Source organism: Narcine bancroftii, chromosome 3, assembly GCF_036971445.1.
Source record: "Narcine bancroftii isolate sNarBan1 chromosome 3, sNarBan1.hap1, whole genome shotgun sequence".
NCBI lineage: Eukaryota > Metazoa > Chordata > Chondrichthyes > Torpediniformes > Narcinidae > Narcine > Narcine bancroftii.
In genome coordinates, this window is record NC_091471.1 from 202,615,783 (window position 1) to 202,632,593 (window position 16,811).

The following is a 16,811-nucleotide window of genomic DNA, read 5'->3' on the forward strand; positions in this document are numbered from 1 at the left end:
AACTGTAACTAAAGGAGTACCACAGTAATCTATGCTGAGTCTCAACGGCACAGTATATTAATGATTGTTTGAAAGGATTCAACGTGTTGTAGGCAAAGGTAGAGAGCTAAGCTTTCAAAGGTAAGCTTTCAAAAAATGTAAATAGGTTGAACAAGTGGACAAAAAATTCAGTAGATCGGTACTCTGGGGAAATGTGAGGTAGTGCACTTTTGTAGGGAAAACAAGCAGAATTTTGTTTAAGTGGGGAGAGACTATGGAGTGTTGTTATACAAATGAATTTGGTGGACTTTCTACATGAAATATAGCAAGTTTGCATGCAAGTACTGCAAGCATTGAACAAGGCAAATGAAATGTTAGCCTTTATTGGAAAGCATTATATAAGTACTACTGAAAAATACATTGGAGTGATCACATGGACTGTATTGCATTCACTTCATTTATTTAACACTTGTATTGGAGGTAGTTCAAGGAAAGATCATGAACATGATTTTTGGGCGCTTTCTAATGAGGAAAAGTTGAGCAGTTTGGACCTTTTCTTTTTGGAGTTCAGAAGAATGAGTGATGGTCTTTTGAAACATAAGAATCTCAGGGAACATATTCCACTTTAAGCATATACCACTTTCAGGATGTTTTTCTTGTAAAGAAATATAGAACTCAGTAATAGATTTTAAAATAGACAGTGCACATTTAAGCACATTATGTGAAAGAATTTCATCTTGAAGATCTTAAATCTGAGTAATTCTGTGTGTTGTGAGAACTGTGGAAGGTAAATCACTGAATATATTCCAGGTGCTTTAGGAAGTCATGTTTTTTAAAGCCAAGATCAGATCAGCCATATTTTGGTGAATAATGAGCAGGTTCTGGAGATGTTATGGCCTGCTCTTGCTCCAATTTGTTATGTCCTTTCCAATTTTTAATTACTTCTTAAGAATTATGGTATTATTCTTCATTTCAATGTTTTAATTATATCTGAGAATTTGTGTCATAATTAAATATTGTTATAACTTTTTTATTTACTTAAATTTTAATAGTGTATTCATAAACACTTAAAAGTACTGAAGACAGAAGACAAAGCTTCATCCCAGCTTTGCTAGATGTCAAAAGGAGTGTCAGAAATAGGATCTCTGCACTCTAACACCTTCAGCTTAATCATTATGAACCATACTAATTAACTGCAGAATGCTGAAGGCCAGTGAGATAAAACCTTTGCTTCACCCTAGTGACCCTATGTCACTATGGGCATGGGCAGATTGAGGACGGCATGTGCATTTCAGTAGGCTTCTCGTTCTGTTTAAACTACTTTATTTTTTGTATTTTTGATTTTATTAACAAAAATACCAAATTATCATCATAGATAAAGTAATTGAATGTGAATCATTAATACATGTTCCAAATATGACTCCCCTCCCCAAACAAAACCCCTAATGAAGAAGAAAAAAGGTGAAAAAGGAAAAAAGTAAAAGAAAAAGAGAGAAGAAAGCAAGAAAAAGAAAATGAGAGGGTGCTATCTACATCTAAAATCCAATTCAACAAAGAAGAGGTCCAGTTATTTTTATCTAAATTTCAATAAAAGGAAGAAAAGTAAATAGAATAAGTATCTTATTTATTAAGTATTCAACCTTACATTTTGTAAGTAGGGGTCCCATACCTACAAAAGCATGTTATATTTATTCCTTAACTACTTTAAATTTCTTCTCAACATTTCTAATATAAGCTAATACATTTTAGACAATTCTACTTGTTTTCTCCTACATTACCAACATATTTCATCATATAGCTTGCTCATTTTTCCTAAACTAACTTCAGAGCCCTGAAGTCAAGTTAACCCAAAGTGTAGCAATTAACAAATGAAATCAAAGTTCTGGAGTCCTGCCACATTCTCTCATAAATAGTAATGAACAATTAAACAGCTAACAAGAGGGAAATGATCCAAGAACATTCCCATTTTCAACAATAGCAAAGGCATTCATGTGAGTGCCAAAGAGTTGGCTGAAGCATTTGTACTATTTTAAGCCAGAAGTGCCAAGAAAATGTTCTATCTTAGTCTCCTCTTGAGGACCGAAACACGAAAGACTGCACATGCTGTGATTATAGTCAAAAAACAGAAATATTGGAGAAATTTATGGTTTGCGTAGCAGTTAGTGTAATGCCTTTACAGTGCCAGCAATCGGTCCAGGGTTCAAGTCCCATGCTGTCTATAAGGAGTTTGTACATTCTCCCTGTGTCTGCGTGGGGTTTTTTCCAGGTGCTCTGGTTAGGACCAATCAGCATCCCTGATGTAACATTAAACATACTCAGGACTAATTGTGCCTCTAGAGAAGCTATACTGTTACAAAACTAACATCTACTCTACATTGTGAAAAATTGTCCATAAAAGGCAGAACAAATCTAATCCAGCTAATTATCACCCTATCATTCAATTTTCATCATAACGTCAGAAGTAAGAATTGTCACTGATGAAATAAGTATTGGTTAATTTCACTTGCAACTCCTCAAACAATGAAGCAGTCCATAGTTCCTTGCAGTAAGTCCTAGACAACAGGTATAAGCTGATGCCAAATAACGAAAAAGATTGGGTCCAACCATCTGTCCCTGACACTCCAATGATGTTACCGGCATTGAGGCTACTACTGGAAAACATCCTGCTGTCACTTTTTATAAAAAAATTTTCATGACCATTGACACAAATGCAACAGTTATAAGAATAGCTCATTGTCTGGACATCCTGGGTCAAGTTGTTCATTTCCCAAAACCCCACAATCTATCAATTTGCCTCTTAAAGTGAAGCTTCATTGATGCTTAAGATGCTCAATACTGTCCAGAGAAAAGTAGCCTGCATAACCAGTATCTTATTTACCATCATAATATTCAATGCATCCACCATGTGCACATATATCTGCAGTGTGTGCCACCTCCAAAATGTACTGAAGTTGTTATTCCAACAGACCTCCAAAATCTACCTTGGAGGACAAGGAAATGGATAAATTGGAATACAACCTTGTGAAGATCCCCTCTATTTCACACTCAATTCGAAAACAATAACTGAATCTAAAGCATGGAAAGGCCACCCAACTGCAGAACCTTCACTAGAAGTACGGTACTGATTTAAGAGGAAGTACTGTGCCACTTTCTCAAGGACAATTAGGATGGACAATAAATGTTTTATGAGAAAAAATATTTCAGTTGAGATTGAACACTATGATCAGATGTAAAGTTCTTGGCTGTTTCTTGCTCATCTGCTCTGTTCCTCAAGGAATTGTGGAATCTGAATCTTCACAATGTTATTATTATTAAATCCTGAGAGTTTCAAGCGTTAATTTATTCACACTTATATTGACCCCATTCATAGGCCAGACTAGGTTTATTGAAAATTTTAGAGCTTGCTTCCATTGGCTATCCTATCCATGGGAAGCAGATTTTTAAATAAACAAACGAATAAGAATTTAAACACTTTTGAAATATTTTCTGAAATTATTGTCTATTAACACGCTATGGAAAAGCAATACATTGCACCACAATAGAAAAGATAGATTGAACAATAATCAAGTGGGCACTTTACTTAAGTAAATTCAAAGCTGCTTAAAGCTGAAATTTTACTTTAGACAAAAGTCCATGATTGTCTTAAGATGTTTCATTGAGTGAAGGATCAGACAAGGTAGTTTTTGAAAGGAGATTTAGGACTCCAGAACTTTGATAAAATTTGTGTTAATTAATAAAGATTGGCAAAAAGAAGAAATACATGTTGCATTTACAATTGAAATTTGTTGATGACCAGAGAGCATTTAAAAATCACACCAAACAATGTTTGACAGTGTTTCTGGCCAGGTTCATTTATTGTACAATTGAATATCACTCAAAAAAGGTTAAAAACATAACAATTTTTTCAATGAGCTTTAAAGGCAATTAAATAACAATACAGGAGTACCCATTAAATAAAACATTGTTTAAATGCATCAAATGCACAGCAGGCTAGTGCATATTTTAAATGCGAACCTGTCCAACCCTTGTGTGTTTAAGCATCAAGCAAGTAGAAGAACTGATAAGTTGCAGAGTGAACACAGTGGGGAGAGATGTGGGGAAAGGGAAGGTTGGTATCATCAATCAGAGGAGGATAAGATATTAACAATCATTGATTGCTGATCAGAATAGGATATGGGCTGGAATCAGTTTGATATCAAGTGCTGGAGGGTCAAGATTGACATCTTGATAGTGTAAAGTTCTTGGGTAAATTTTGTTTAATTTATGCTGAAGCATTGCAAAGGTGCATTCCTGGAAAAAGATTGGTTGTGCTTTCCAGGAGTACAACACACAAGATGGAATTCAGAGAAATAGAGAGTCATCGTTTTGGGTTGGGACTTTTGATGTTGCCCAAACTCCAGCCTCACACTGTTTGCTCAAGATTCCAAAATCTGCAATTTTTTTGTTTTCCTACATTCAAATGCATAATCTACATTGTTATGTTCCATTCTGTATATTATGGGGCCTTATTGCTCAGCCATATAAAGAATTGGGAAGCAATTTGTTGAACTATTTGAAAGATGCACCATCTAGCATGCAAAAATAAGATAGAGGTAAAGGATTCTTCAGACGAATCGGGAACTAAAGAACTGAGATCGAGGTTAGTGCAGTGCTATTACAGTGCCATTGGCCTGAGTTCAAATCCTGTCTGTAAGGAGTTTGTATATTCTCCCCGTATCTGCATGGGTTTCTTCCAAGTGGACCCGTTTCCTCCCATCTTTCAAAACGTATGGGAGATGTAGGTTAATTGGTGCATTTGGGTGACGAGGGCTTGTGGGTTGGAAGAGCCCGTTACCGTGCTGTATGTCTAACTTTTTAAAATTAAAATTTGAAGAAACCCAGCATACTGTGGCTTCTTGACACAGAGTGTCCTGAGCTGTTCCTGTGATGCTGGCATATCTTTCTCCAGTGAAGAAAGAGCATGCAGGTGGACTTAGCCTTGTCTGGTTGCTCCCTGCTGCATCATTTGCCCATGTTAATGAACAGCTTGAGAATGATGTATAACAGTTTGTACTTTATTTACGTAAGATACTATAGAACATAGAACATTACAGCATAGTACAGGCCCATGATGTTGTGTCAACCAATATAAATCTACTCAAAAAACTAAACTTTTCCTACCTCTTCATGCTCTATTTTTCTTTCATTATGTGCCTGTCTAAGAATCTTTTAAATGTCCCTATTGTATTAGTCTTCACCACACTGTGGCATGTATTCCAGGTACCCACAACTCTTTATGTTTTAAAAAAAAATAACCCTGACGTCTTCCTTAAACTTTCCTTCCTTCACTTTATGCAAATGTCCTCTGGTGTTTGCTACCCTTTCCCCATGCCATTTTCCTATGTTATTTATTTATGTTGATGTGAATGGGCTCAAGATTGCAAATGTGACAAGTAAAATATTCCACCACTGGAAGGGTCCAGATAAAAATCAAGATTGCAAAACTTAGTAAAATTTGCACATTATTTTCATCTTTATCATAATGCACTGCATAATTTTTTTATTATAATCCATATTAGTTCATAGTGCATGTTGTTTCTCTATAATAAGCAAAGGAGTCAATGCTCATTTGTACTTCAATATGTCCCTTCCTTGCTTTCAACTGGACTTTGTAGAAGCTATTTTAAAATGTAAATCAATGAAACAAAGGTTTGTGCTAAGCGAGGCTATTTATTATGTTTTGCAATGTTCATTGACAAGGACAATCTTAGGAAAGAACAAATATTAAGAACATTGAATACAAGCTCAGCAGGTCAGGCAACATCCATAGAAAAGGAAACAGCTTTAATGTTTCTGGTCAAAGACGCTTTGTCAAAACTGAGAAACAAAGTAAAATTAATTTGCTTTAAATTGCACAGTTGCCATCAACCTGAACCTGGAATAGGAAGTAGGGTCCATAATAACTCACCCCTCCAAGATGACCCTGTGACTTTACTGTCATGGGACCAGATTGTCAACCCAGCCATTCATCCACTATTTTCCAGGTTGTAGAGGACCAAACAGGGCACCCGTGACTACATCATCCCATGCACCCCCCCCAACCCACCTCCCCCCCCCCCCCTGCACTGGCATCTGAATCTGATAGGTGATTGATAGGCAGAACCAGTTCTAATTGGCAAGTGGGCCTCTGGTGATCAATTGTTTCAACTTAACTCTGATTTTCTTCTTTCTCCAGTTCTGATAGAGAGTTTTTAATCATGAAACCTTGTCGTTCTACAAATGCTCCATCATCTGCTGGATATTTTCAACATTTTTCTTCCTCAGATAACAAACATCTGCATTTTTTTTTTAGTTTATAAATTTAATCAAGTTTATATTTCAACAATTTAACTTTTGGTCAACTTCCCACAGAGTTTAATGATGGAACAGAGATCTTTTGCATTTTTTAAGCATCTGTAAAACTGATCACATTGTGACCATGTTGCAAATAACACACAGATGTGTTAATAATGATGTTCAATGCTCAAAATATCTCTTTAACTATGATTAATATATGCTTTAGTAGGGGTGGAGTGGGGCTATGCTCTGGATTCATCACATTAAAGAACTATTGCAAAATTAATGCATCCTTTCCAGTCCAGATTTTTTACATTTTCAATAGTCCTTACCATAATGAATTCTAAGGGGAATGTGGAAAATTATATTGATGTATTTTAAGAGCCCTCGACAGAAGTTACTAAAATTTTACAGAAGTGTATATTTGTCACCTGAGGAAAGATATTAGCCAATTGGATAGAGAAGCAAAAATAAACCAAAGTCCAGGCATGGAGCCATGTTGATGAGGGTAAATGGAGATTCTGATCAAACTTTCCGATAAAGTGACAAAGCGATCAAAAGCATTTTTTTAAAAAAAAGAAATATCTTTGTTTTTATGAACATAAACTATTTCAACAAAGAATCATTAAAATGTTGCATATCCATTTTCCATTAAATAAAATATCATTATCCCCACCACTCTGGTCAATCAGAAATGTCTAATGGTAAATGTTGTTTTATACTTCCATTGTCATTTAATTACCAATAATAAATCTTATTTTGTGCTTCCCTCATCATTCAATTAGTCAGGTAAAGCTATTAACTGTGCAGAATGGAAAGCAGTGGGAGATGAAGCAGAGTTGCATGTTTTTAAATTTGACTTAACATGGATATGGATCTGGTGATCAAGTGTCACCCATTCTACTCGCCAAGGGAATTTTTCACTGCTATCATCCCGGTTGCAGTATACATTCCAAACTAGGCTAACACTGGAGAGACTGAGCAATGTGATTAACAGCCTTGAGGCAGCACACTCTGATGCCTTCCTGATCAATGTAGGGAACTTCAACTAGGCCAACCTGAAGAAGACTCTAACAAACTACCAACAACACGTGACCTTCAAAACCAAAGGAGCCAACTCACTTGACCACTGCTACACCACCATGAAGAACACCTACTGAGCCATCCCATAGGTGCACTTCAGCAAGTCTGATCACCAGACTGTACTTCTACTCCTGGCATATGATCAGAGACTGAAGACTATAGCACCACTGGTGAAGACAGCGAAAGTATGGTTGAGGGAGGTGGAGGAACACTTGCAGGACTGCTTTGAATCACTGGACTGGACCATATTTCAAGGACTCAGCCTCAGACCTGAATGACTATGCCACAGCTGTCACCAGCTTCATCAAGACCTACGTGGATGAGGGTGTGCCCATGTGTTCATTCCAGGAGTTTCCTAACCAGAAACTGTGGGTGAATTAAAAGGTTCACAACCTGCTGAAGGCTAGATCAATGGCATTTAAAGCCAGTGATCCAAATCTCTACCAGAAATTCAGGCAATTCCGGAGGAAGCTAGAGTCAGAGACAGATGCTCGCCAGCTATGGCAGGCATTGCAGACCATTATATCATATGAGGATGAACACAATAAATGGCTGTGATACTTCACTACCTGATGAGCTGAACACTTTTAAACTCACTTTGAGAAGGAAAACTCAACAATACCAATGAGAATCCCTGCAGAAGCTGATGACCTTATGATATACTGTATGCTTCTAAGGCCAACATCAGAACATCCTTGGCATCAAGCCCTGATAGCGTACTTGGCAGGGTACTGAAAATCTGTGCCAACCAACTAGCTGTGATGCTCATGGACATTTCCAATCACTCATTGTGGCAGTCAGAAATTCCAAACTGCTTCAAAAGAGCATCATTCATCCCAGTGCCCCAGAAGAGCAGAGTGAGCTGCCGCAATGACTATCGCCCAGTACCACTCACATCTACTGTAATGAAATGCTTTGTGAGGTTGGTCATGGCCAGAATTAACTCACACCTTAATATGGACCCACTGCAATTCACCTACTATCGCAATCGTCCACAGCAACTCAATATCAATGGCTCTCCACTCATTTATGGATCACCTAGACCAGTGGTTCTAAACCTTCTTCTTTCCACTCACGTACTACTTTAACTATTCCCTATGCCATCGGTGCTCTATGATCAGTAAGGAATTGCTTAAGGTGGTATGTGGGTGGAACGAAAAAGTTTGAAAACCACTGTTTTTATCGTACCTAATTGACTTGTTATGTGCACAGTTTCATAACTCCAAAGGAAATGGCCCAATGACAATTTTTCTCAAGCAAAATATTTTAGTAACAATTGGGTCTAGAGCAGTGGTTCTCATCCTTTCCTTTGCCCTCACATACCTCCTTAATCAATCCCTCACTAATCACAGAGCAGTGATAGCATAGGGATTACTTAAAGTGTTATGTGAGTGGAAAGAAAAAGGTTGAGAAACATTGACCTCGACTGTATCAACACGTATATCAGGCTACTTTTCATCAACCTTCAGCTCAACTTTCAACAATATCATACCCTCAACATGCTGACATTCCTTGAGTGGACTGTACTTCACCAAATGCTTATAGATCCTATCCTTAAGAATCCTCTCCGTTAGTTTACACACCACTGACGTGAGACTCACTGGTCTATAATTCGCAGGATTCTCCCTATTACCTTTTTTTAAACAAGGTGATTACATTTGCCATTCTCCAATCCTCCAGCAATTCCCCTATGCAAAGATCATAGCTACTGCCTCAGGTATCTCTTCTCTCATTTTCCACAGCAACCTGGGATATAACACATCCGGCCCCATAGACTTATCAATCTTGATTTGTTTAAGAAAATCCAACACTTCCACTTCCTTAATCTCCACATTGTCCAGCGCACTGGCCTATTCAATTTTGACCTCTCTGTGATCAAGGTCCTTTTTTCTTGTGAATACTGACGCAAAATATTCATTTAGGACCTCCCCAACCTCCCCTGCCTCCAGGCACATATTGCCTCCTTTATCCTTTAGTGGGCCCACATTCATTCTCATCATCCTTCTGTTCTTCACATAGACATAGAACGCCTTAGTGTTGGTGGCCAGTATGGGATCCGAACCTGCGACAGCCTTTGCTTTTGGCTGCACATGTACATATATCTGAGATGTGAGAGCATTAAAGTGGGACTCAAAAACATTGACAAGGTTGGTTCCTGCAGTTCCAAAGGATAGATGAGAGAAGCTGGGACTTCTTTTAGGGGAGATTGATAGTATACATGAAAATATGAGGGGTCTGGACTGAGTGGGCATTAGGAGGTTGTAACTTTTGGTGGAGCTACAGTAATTCGTATAAAATAAAGGGGAAAGGAATTAATAGTGGCATAGGGAGAAACTTCATTGCACAACATGTGGTTGGAATCTGCAATGCCCTGACTGATAAAGTGCTGGAGGCAGGTTCAATTGTGGCTTATCAGAAGGAAATTGGATAAATATATGGTGGGTAAAAACTTTCAAGGTGACAGTGGAAGAGCCATGGTGTGGAACTAAGGAACTGCTTCAGTTGAGCGAGTTTGAACTTGACGGACCACATATATTATTTCTGTGCTGCAACCATCCTGTATTTCTATGTAAAATATCATTTGAAATTTAATGTTTTGATGTATGAGCAGAATTTGAGCAGATAGACTCAATGCTTATTGGAGTACAAAAGAACCTTGGGTTATTTAAATGAAAGATAAAATAGTTTACTGAACAATATCAAAACTCTTATTCGTTAAACACTAACTTGATCTTCTTCATTGTAAATGAAGAAACCAATCCTGCTGGAATAATAATGTTGTCTATTGAGCATTCAAGGAAAGGGAAAATTTATAGATGAGCTGAGAACCATTTAGCCCATTATGTCTGTGCTCGCTCTTTGGTTAGAACAATCAGAAATAAATTCACTCTCTATAGCTTAATTCATTCCTCTGCTCCAAACCTTGTTTCAAAAATGTTGTAAAAGATAAAGTTTACTTACTCTCTCTCTCTCTCTCTCTTTCTCTTCCTCCCCACCCCCACTCCACGTTGTGAAACAATATCTCCTCACGTCAGTCTTGCAAAGGGAAATAAATAGGTTAAGTGAGTTGGGAAAATGTGGGCAAATGAGAATAGTAAGGGAATGGAAAGGAATAAAAAAACAAATCATCATTTAAATAGTGATAGACCACCGCCAGTGGGCTGATATCGCCTCAAACCGTGTATCTTGGCGCCTCACAGTTCGGCGGGCAGCAACCTCCTTTGAAGAAGACCGCAGAGCCCACCTCACTGACAAAAGACAAAGGAGGAAACACCCAACCCCAACCAACCAATTTTCCCCTGCAACCGCTGCAACCGTGTCTGCCTGTCCCGCATCGGACTTGTCAGCCACAAACGAGCCTGCAGCTGACGTGGACATTTACCCCTCCATAAATCTTCGTCCGCGAAGCCAAGCCGAAGAAGAAGAGTGTAATGGAACACAGGTACAGCAATTAATTAAGAAGGTTAATAGAATATTGGTGTTTATTATAGAAATTAAGGATCAAAAATAGGGAAGTTTTGCTGAAAATTTACTGGGCAATGGTGGAATTGTACCTGGAGCACAGAACACAATGTTGTCCATTTTTAAAGAAAGGTGTGCTTGTATCGATGAGAGTGCTGTGCTATCTCATCAAGTTGATTCTGAGGATAATAGGGTTGACACATGAAGATAGTTTGAGTGAATTGACCCTATACTTATTGGAGCATAGAAGATTGAGAGCCAAATTTTTGAAATGTATAAGATTCTTGGGGGTGTTGATAGGGTGGATTCTGGGGGGATGTTTTCCCTTGTCAATGTATCCAAAATTAACTTCAGATTAACAGGTGCCCTGTAACAGAGCAGATGATGAGGAATTTTTCTCTCTCCGATGATTGTGATTCTTTACAGTTCTATATAGAGCTATAGATGTACAATCATTGAATTTATTCAAGACAATCTAAAGATATTTAAAATCAAGGACAGCCAGAGGTATGAGGGAGAGCAGGAAACTGATGTTCAGGTCAAGATTGAATCTCCCATGATCGTATTGAATTATTTCAGATTTCAGATTTATTATCAGTGTACATACATAACATACAACCCTAAGATTCTTTTCCTGCGGCTGAGGCAGAATTACCACTTATTGGTCGTGCAACAGAAATGTGCACAGCATATACATGTAAACAAGTAAAGAATTGTAAATATAATGAATGTAAACAAACTCTTCAATACAGAGAGAATTTTTTTTAAATCAGTAATGTGCACAAGTAAGAGTCCTTAAATGAGTCTCTGATTGAGTTTGTCGTTGAGGAGTCTGATGGTGAAGGGGTAGCAGCTGTTCCTGAACCTGGTTGTGTGAGTCTTGTGGCACCTCTTCCTCTTTCCTGACGGCAGCAGCAAGAACAAAGCATGTGCTGGATGGTGTGAATCCTTGACTCTCTGACAGCAGCATTCCCTGTAGATGTTCTCGATAATGTGGAAGGGTTTTGCCAGTGATGTCCTGGGCTGTGTCCACTATCTTTTGGAGGCTTTACATTCATGCAGCTGGTCAGCACACTTTCCACCAGACATCTATATAAATTTGCCAGGTTTTCTGGTGTTATACCAAACCTCTGCAAACTCCTGAGGAAGTACTTTCTGACGTCCTTTCTTCACAATGCCATTAGTGTGTTGGTCCAGGAAAGATCCTCCGAGATAGTGATTCTCAAGAATTTTAATTTGCTCACCCTTTCCACCTCTTATCACTGGATTCTATACCCCTGGCTTTCCCTTTCTTGGTCAACAATCAGCTCCTTAGTTTTGGTGATATTGAGTGCAAAGTTGTTGTTGGTGCACTATTCAGCCAAGTGTTCAATCTCCCTCCTGTATGCAGACTCATCAACTTTTTTTCTACAACCCACTACCATGGTAACATTGGCAAATTTGGAGATGGTGTTATAGTCCTACTGAGCCACACAGTCCTAGGTGTAAAGTTAGTAATGGGGTTCCATCTGGTCTTCTCTTCCTTCTATTCAATCTTTATTCTAAATTCCATGATATTATGATCAATCCTCTCAAGACCACAACGACCAGATTATTAATTTACTTTTACACATTACACAGTTCTAGATATCAAATAACTGGTTTCCATATTTGTGTCTCAAATACTGATCTGAAAAACTATCTCTTATAGACTGGTGTTCCATGTTATTACAGATCAAATACCTCATATCTGAGACATTTGAGACCAGATGTTTCTCGGTTTTGGGTTTTTGTGTTTTTTCAGGTTTTCAGAACAATGGAACAAATCAGCACAGTTGTATTAGCCGAATAACTGTACCAGTGGTTAAACAGCAACAACAAACAACCAACAGCAGGTTTTTTGAGTGCCGACACAATGCCAGAAGTGGAAAATTCACGTGAACTAATGTTTAGTACTTACCAAAAAAAAACTTGACTTCTGCATATAAAAGAAGATAAATGTGGCTGTCGGACCCTGCACTGGTCCAGCTGCCCTGTCCTCCACCACCTCTTCCTCCCCCCCCCCACCCCCCCCCCCCCCCCCACCAGCCTGGTGGCCCACTGTCGGTCCCCACATGCCTCCGGTCTCTTAGGCGGCCCAATTTTTAAAAATTCCTAATATTCCCTCCTGAAATGGTGGGGTGGGGTGGGGGGGGGGGGGGGGGGTGGTGTCTTATATGCCTTTGGTGACACCACTTGTGATGTCATGCCAGCACACAAAAAAGTTTCGGATTTTGGATCTTTTTGGTTATTGGATACAGGGAACTGGACTGTATACTAATGTATCACTCATCGCTCCCCTGCAGTGTACTGATTCATTTTAGTGTTTGTGGCTCAGGGCAAGTGTTTGCTGAAAAAATCAAGGGTAGTGAGAGGGTCCAGTAATATTGGCACTACAATGAGGGCACAGATCATAAGTTGACCATCAACCAGTAAAAATGCAGTAAGCAATTGCTGCATGGGCAATCATATGCTCTGTTGTGGAGGAATTCCAGTTACAGTAAATGGACGATAATATTTGGTCAGAGAGTGATAGTTTGAGTAATGGGTCAAGAAAGAATCACTACAGATGTGAAACTGCAACAATTTGGAGCAAAAGTGCATTTGAAGCAATTGAGTTCAAAGAATCCTGAGCATAGCAATATTAAGGCATGATGAAGATTGAGGAGGTGATAGAGCTATTTTCTGAGAATGGCCCAGATTGGAAGCAAAATTCCTCAGTAAAGGAATGGATATTATTTGTGGCATTGTTACGCTTGTGAATTAAGTTTAATTGTAAGTTCACTGTTTAATAAATGATACAATAAAATTATATTTATCCTCAGTTAATTTCTCACTTACCATGCTTAGGTAGAAAATAATTTTGTCAGTCATGCACCTCCAGATATATAATGGTACAATTACCTGTTTTTGGAGATAATACAATTTTCACACATTTCTGGAAATACAACCTAAAGATGAGATCTTATTTGATTTCCCCAGTTTATTTATAAATTAAAATCCCATATGATAGAAAACTGTTAATTCCCCACTTAGAAGGGGAATAACAAATGTGGATCTGTTGATTGTAGTTTTTGTTTGGTATTGTGAGTAAAATCCTACGTGGAGACCAAATGTAGATTCTTTTCCTTCTGCACTCTTCTGAGATTATATAAGTGAAATCAAAACCTGGCATGTGAATTTAATGTTTTCTTAATATTCATTGTTAAATCTATGTATGCCCTTGTGTTTATTTTCTTCATTTATTTATGGTATGAAGTCATCAATTATTGCCCATCTCTAATTGTGCCTGAAATGCTGTGCTGAATTGCTGCAGTTCTGTTTGGTAGAGAGTTCCAGGATATTGACTCAGCCATGACGACCAGTGGAACTTCCATGTCAGAAAGGAGTATGACCTGTTACTTTTGTGCCTACAGCCTTTGTTTTTTTCAAGGTGATGAAGTGGCAAGGTAACATAGTAGCTATCCCACTGCTGTTTCAGTGCCAGCGACTTGGGTTCAAATCTGGCGCTGTCGGTAAGAGTTTGTACCTTCTCCCCCTGTCTGCAAGGGTATCCTCCAGGTGCTCTAGTTTCCTCTCACCCTTCAAAATTAACCGGGGTTGTTAGTTAATTGGGTGTAATTGGGCAGCACAGGTTTGAGGGCCAGAAGGGCCTGTATGTCAAAAAAAATAGCTGCAAGTTTGACAAGTCCTGTCAATAAACATTTTGACAATTCATTTTGTGGTGGATTATACTGCATCCAAAAGTGGAGGGGGTGAAGAAATAGAGTGGTGGGTGTGAATTCGGGAGACTGCTCTCTCCTGAATAAAGCAAGCGTCTTTATTGTAAAAGCTGCAATCATCCAGTCAAGTAGAAAGTATTCCAAAACACGAAAAAGATTTTACACGTCAAAAGGTGGGTCATTTGATGTAGGATATCCAATCACTAAAATCTGCTTTTGGAGTTAAAGAATTTATTTGGATGGTATAGTTGAGTTTCTGATCAATGATGATGTTCCTTCCTGGGAACATTTCATAACAGCATTTTAACCAAAAGAACTCACAAGCCATTGCTCTAATAATGTTTCCATTCTTTTTAAAATATACTTTTTTTCCCTATCTCCTGTCATTCTTTACATTTTTTGAACAGTTTTGATCTGACTGCTTTTTCTCTTTAAAAGTCTGCCTATTCGTATTTCAATTTATTCATAATTTGCCATCTATGTCATAAATTTAGTTTCATCCATGGCTTTACCTCTTTCATTCCATCTGGCCAAAATTCATTTTTGGGCCTTGAAAGGAAATGAACAAAGCAAGTGAGTGCCACGTTCCTTCCATTCACTAAAAGGCAATTTCAGGCTTGCTTGTGCAGTTACATGAAGATTTATTTCCACTAACATAATATATTCTAAGTTGAATTTTGCTATTGTACCTTTGGGGTAGTTAAAACTCTGGGCATCACCTTATTGTAGCACTTCCCTTTGATTGATGTGTCAAACTATCTTTACTTGTGAAGTTTGCCAAGAAGCTTTTCCGAAATTTTGTCTTGTATTTACAAAGCAGTCGCAATTGATGTTCCTTGCAATATATAGGATCAAAAATGCTACAAAGGTAATCGAACTTTGAGAACATTTGCCGTTTCATGTGTTTCTTTCCTCAAGCTTGAAGTTCATACTGGATAAAGAGGACCAAAAAAGAATCAACAGAATGTGTGATGAACTTTACAAAAATAATAAATATCATACGTAATATTCAAAACATTTACATTTCTTGCTAAGTGCCATTGTCCAATGCATAACCACGAAAGAAAAATGGCAATTAATTACTGTAGACAAAGGAGAAACAGACCACCAGAGATGTGACAATTGATGTAACTGCCTCAAGGGTAAAGGAAAGTTCATATTCGAGACAATCTATTTAATTGTTTTTGGAGTGCAGTGCCAAGGCAAGAAGTTCACAGCCCGCATTGTGGTATTAGACGCTTTAAGAATATCAACAGCGGGAAAAATGCTGCTTGTGTTGGACTCATTTGTCTTCCTTAGAGTATAAGCAAGTTAAAAGCTGAACAAAGAATTCTTCCTCGCATTTAGTCTTCATGGAGATCCAGAGATTACACACACAAATCACTTCATAATGGTGCTGTAAAATGTTTTTATGTACAATGAGTCCTGAAGTCAATTGTGACGAATGTCTGATTCTAACTTAGAGAGTTATTTAAAGGGAAATATTTTATAGTCTCTTTGTCTGTTGTTCAGTGATTTAAAGAAAAGAATTTATTAGGAAATTTTCCACACTAGCAAAAGATTCTCTCCACTGAGTTCCAGATGACACAAACTGGAGAATATATTTAACATTACAATGCTTTCTTTTTTATTTAACCACAGGGTGGAGATGAAAGAGGACTGTTAAGCCTTGCATTCCATCCTAAATACAAGAAAAATGGAAAGCTCTATGTGTCCTATACCACCAACCAAGAACGATGGGCGATTGGACCACACGATCATATTCTTAGAGTAGTAGAATACACTGTATCCAGGTAGCACATTTATTTATGCTCCAAGATATAACTATGAACATTATCATAGGTTTTATAATACTGTAAACATCATATCATTCTAAGAATTATCAATGATTTAGTTCAAGTTTTTTCTGTTGATTTCATGAATAGTTTTGGAACTTGTCTGACAAACTGGAATTGACAATCATTAAGCCATATGAATAACATTAGCTGCTAAGCTGCCCAATATAACTTGCCATTGGAACTCAGTAAATCTTCATATTATTTTTTTATGATATAATCACCAGTTCTCTAATTATAAGATGTTTTTATTCTGTTTATAGAATGATGTGCGGAAAAATAGAGTAATGTCAAAGTAAAAATTAAAATGTACATCGCTATTTAGAATGTATAGTAATGGCAATGAGATTTAATTATTTTTTAAGAGTTATCCTGTTTAAAATGGATTATATTGTTC

At 37.8% G+C, this 16,811-nt stretch overlaps 1 protein-coding gene across 2 annotated transcripts in view; it reads left to right on the forward strand.

The window, feature by feature from the left end:
• hhip (hedgehog interacting protein) overlaps positions 1 to 16,811 on the forward strand; it is a 140,224-nt gene that overhangs the window by 47,983 nt on the left and 75,430 nt on the right. For both annotated transcript variants that reach the window (XM_069926308.1, XM_069926309.1), the window contains exon 5: positions 16,221 to 16,372. In XM_069926308.1, the coding sequence (XP_069782409.1) occupies positions 16,221 to 16,372 (152 nt within the window). The remainder of the gene's footprint in view (positions 1 to 16,220; positions 16,373 to 16,811) is intronic.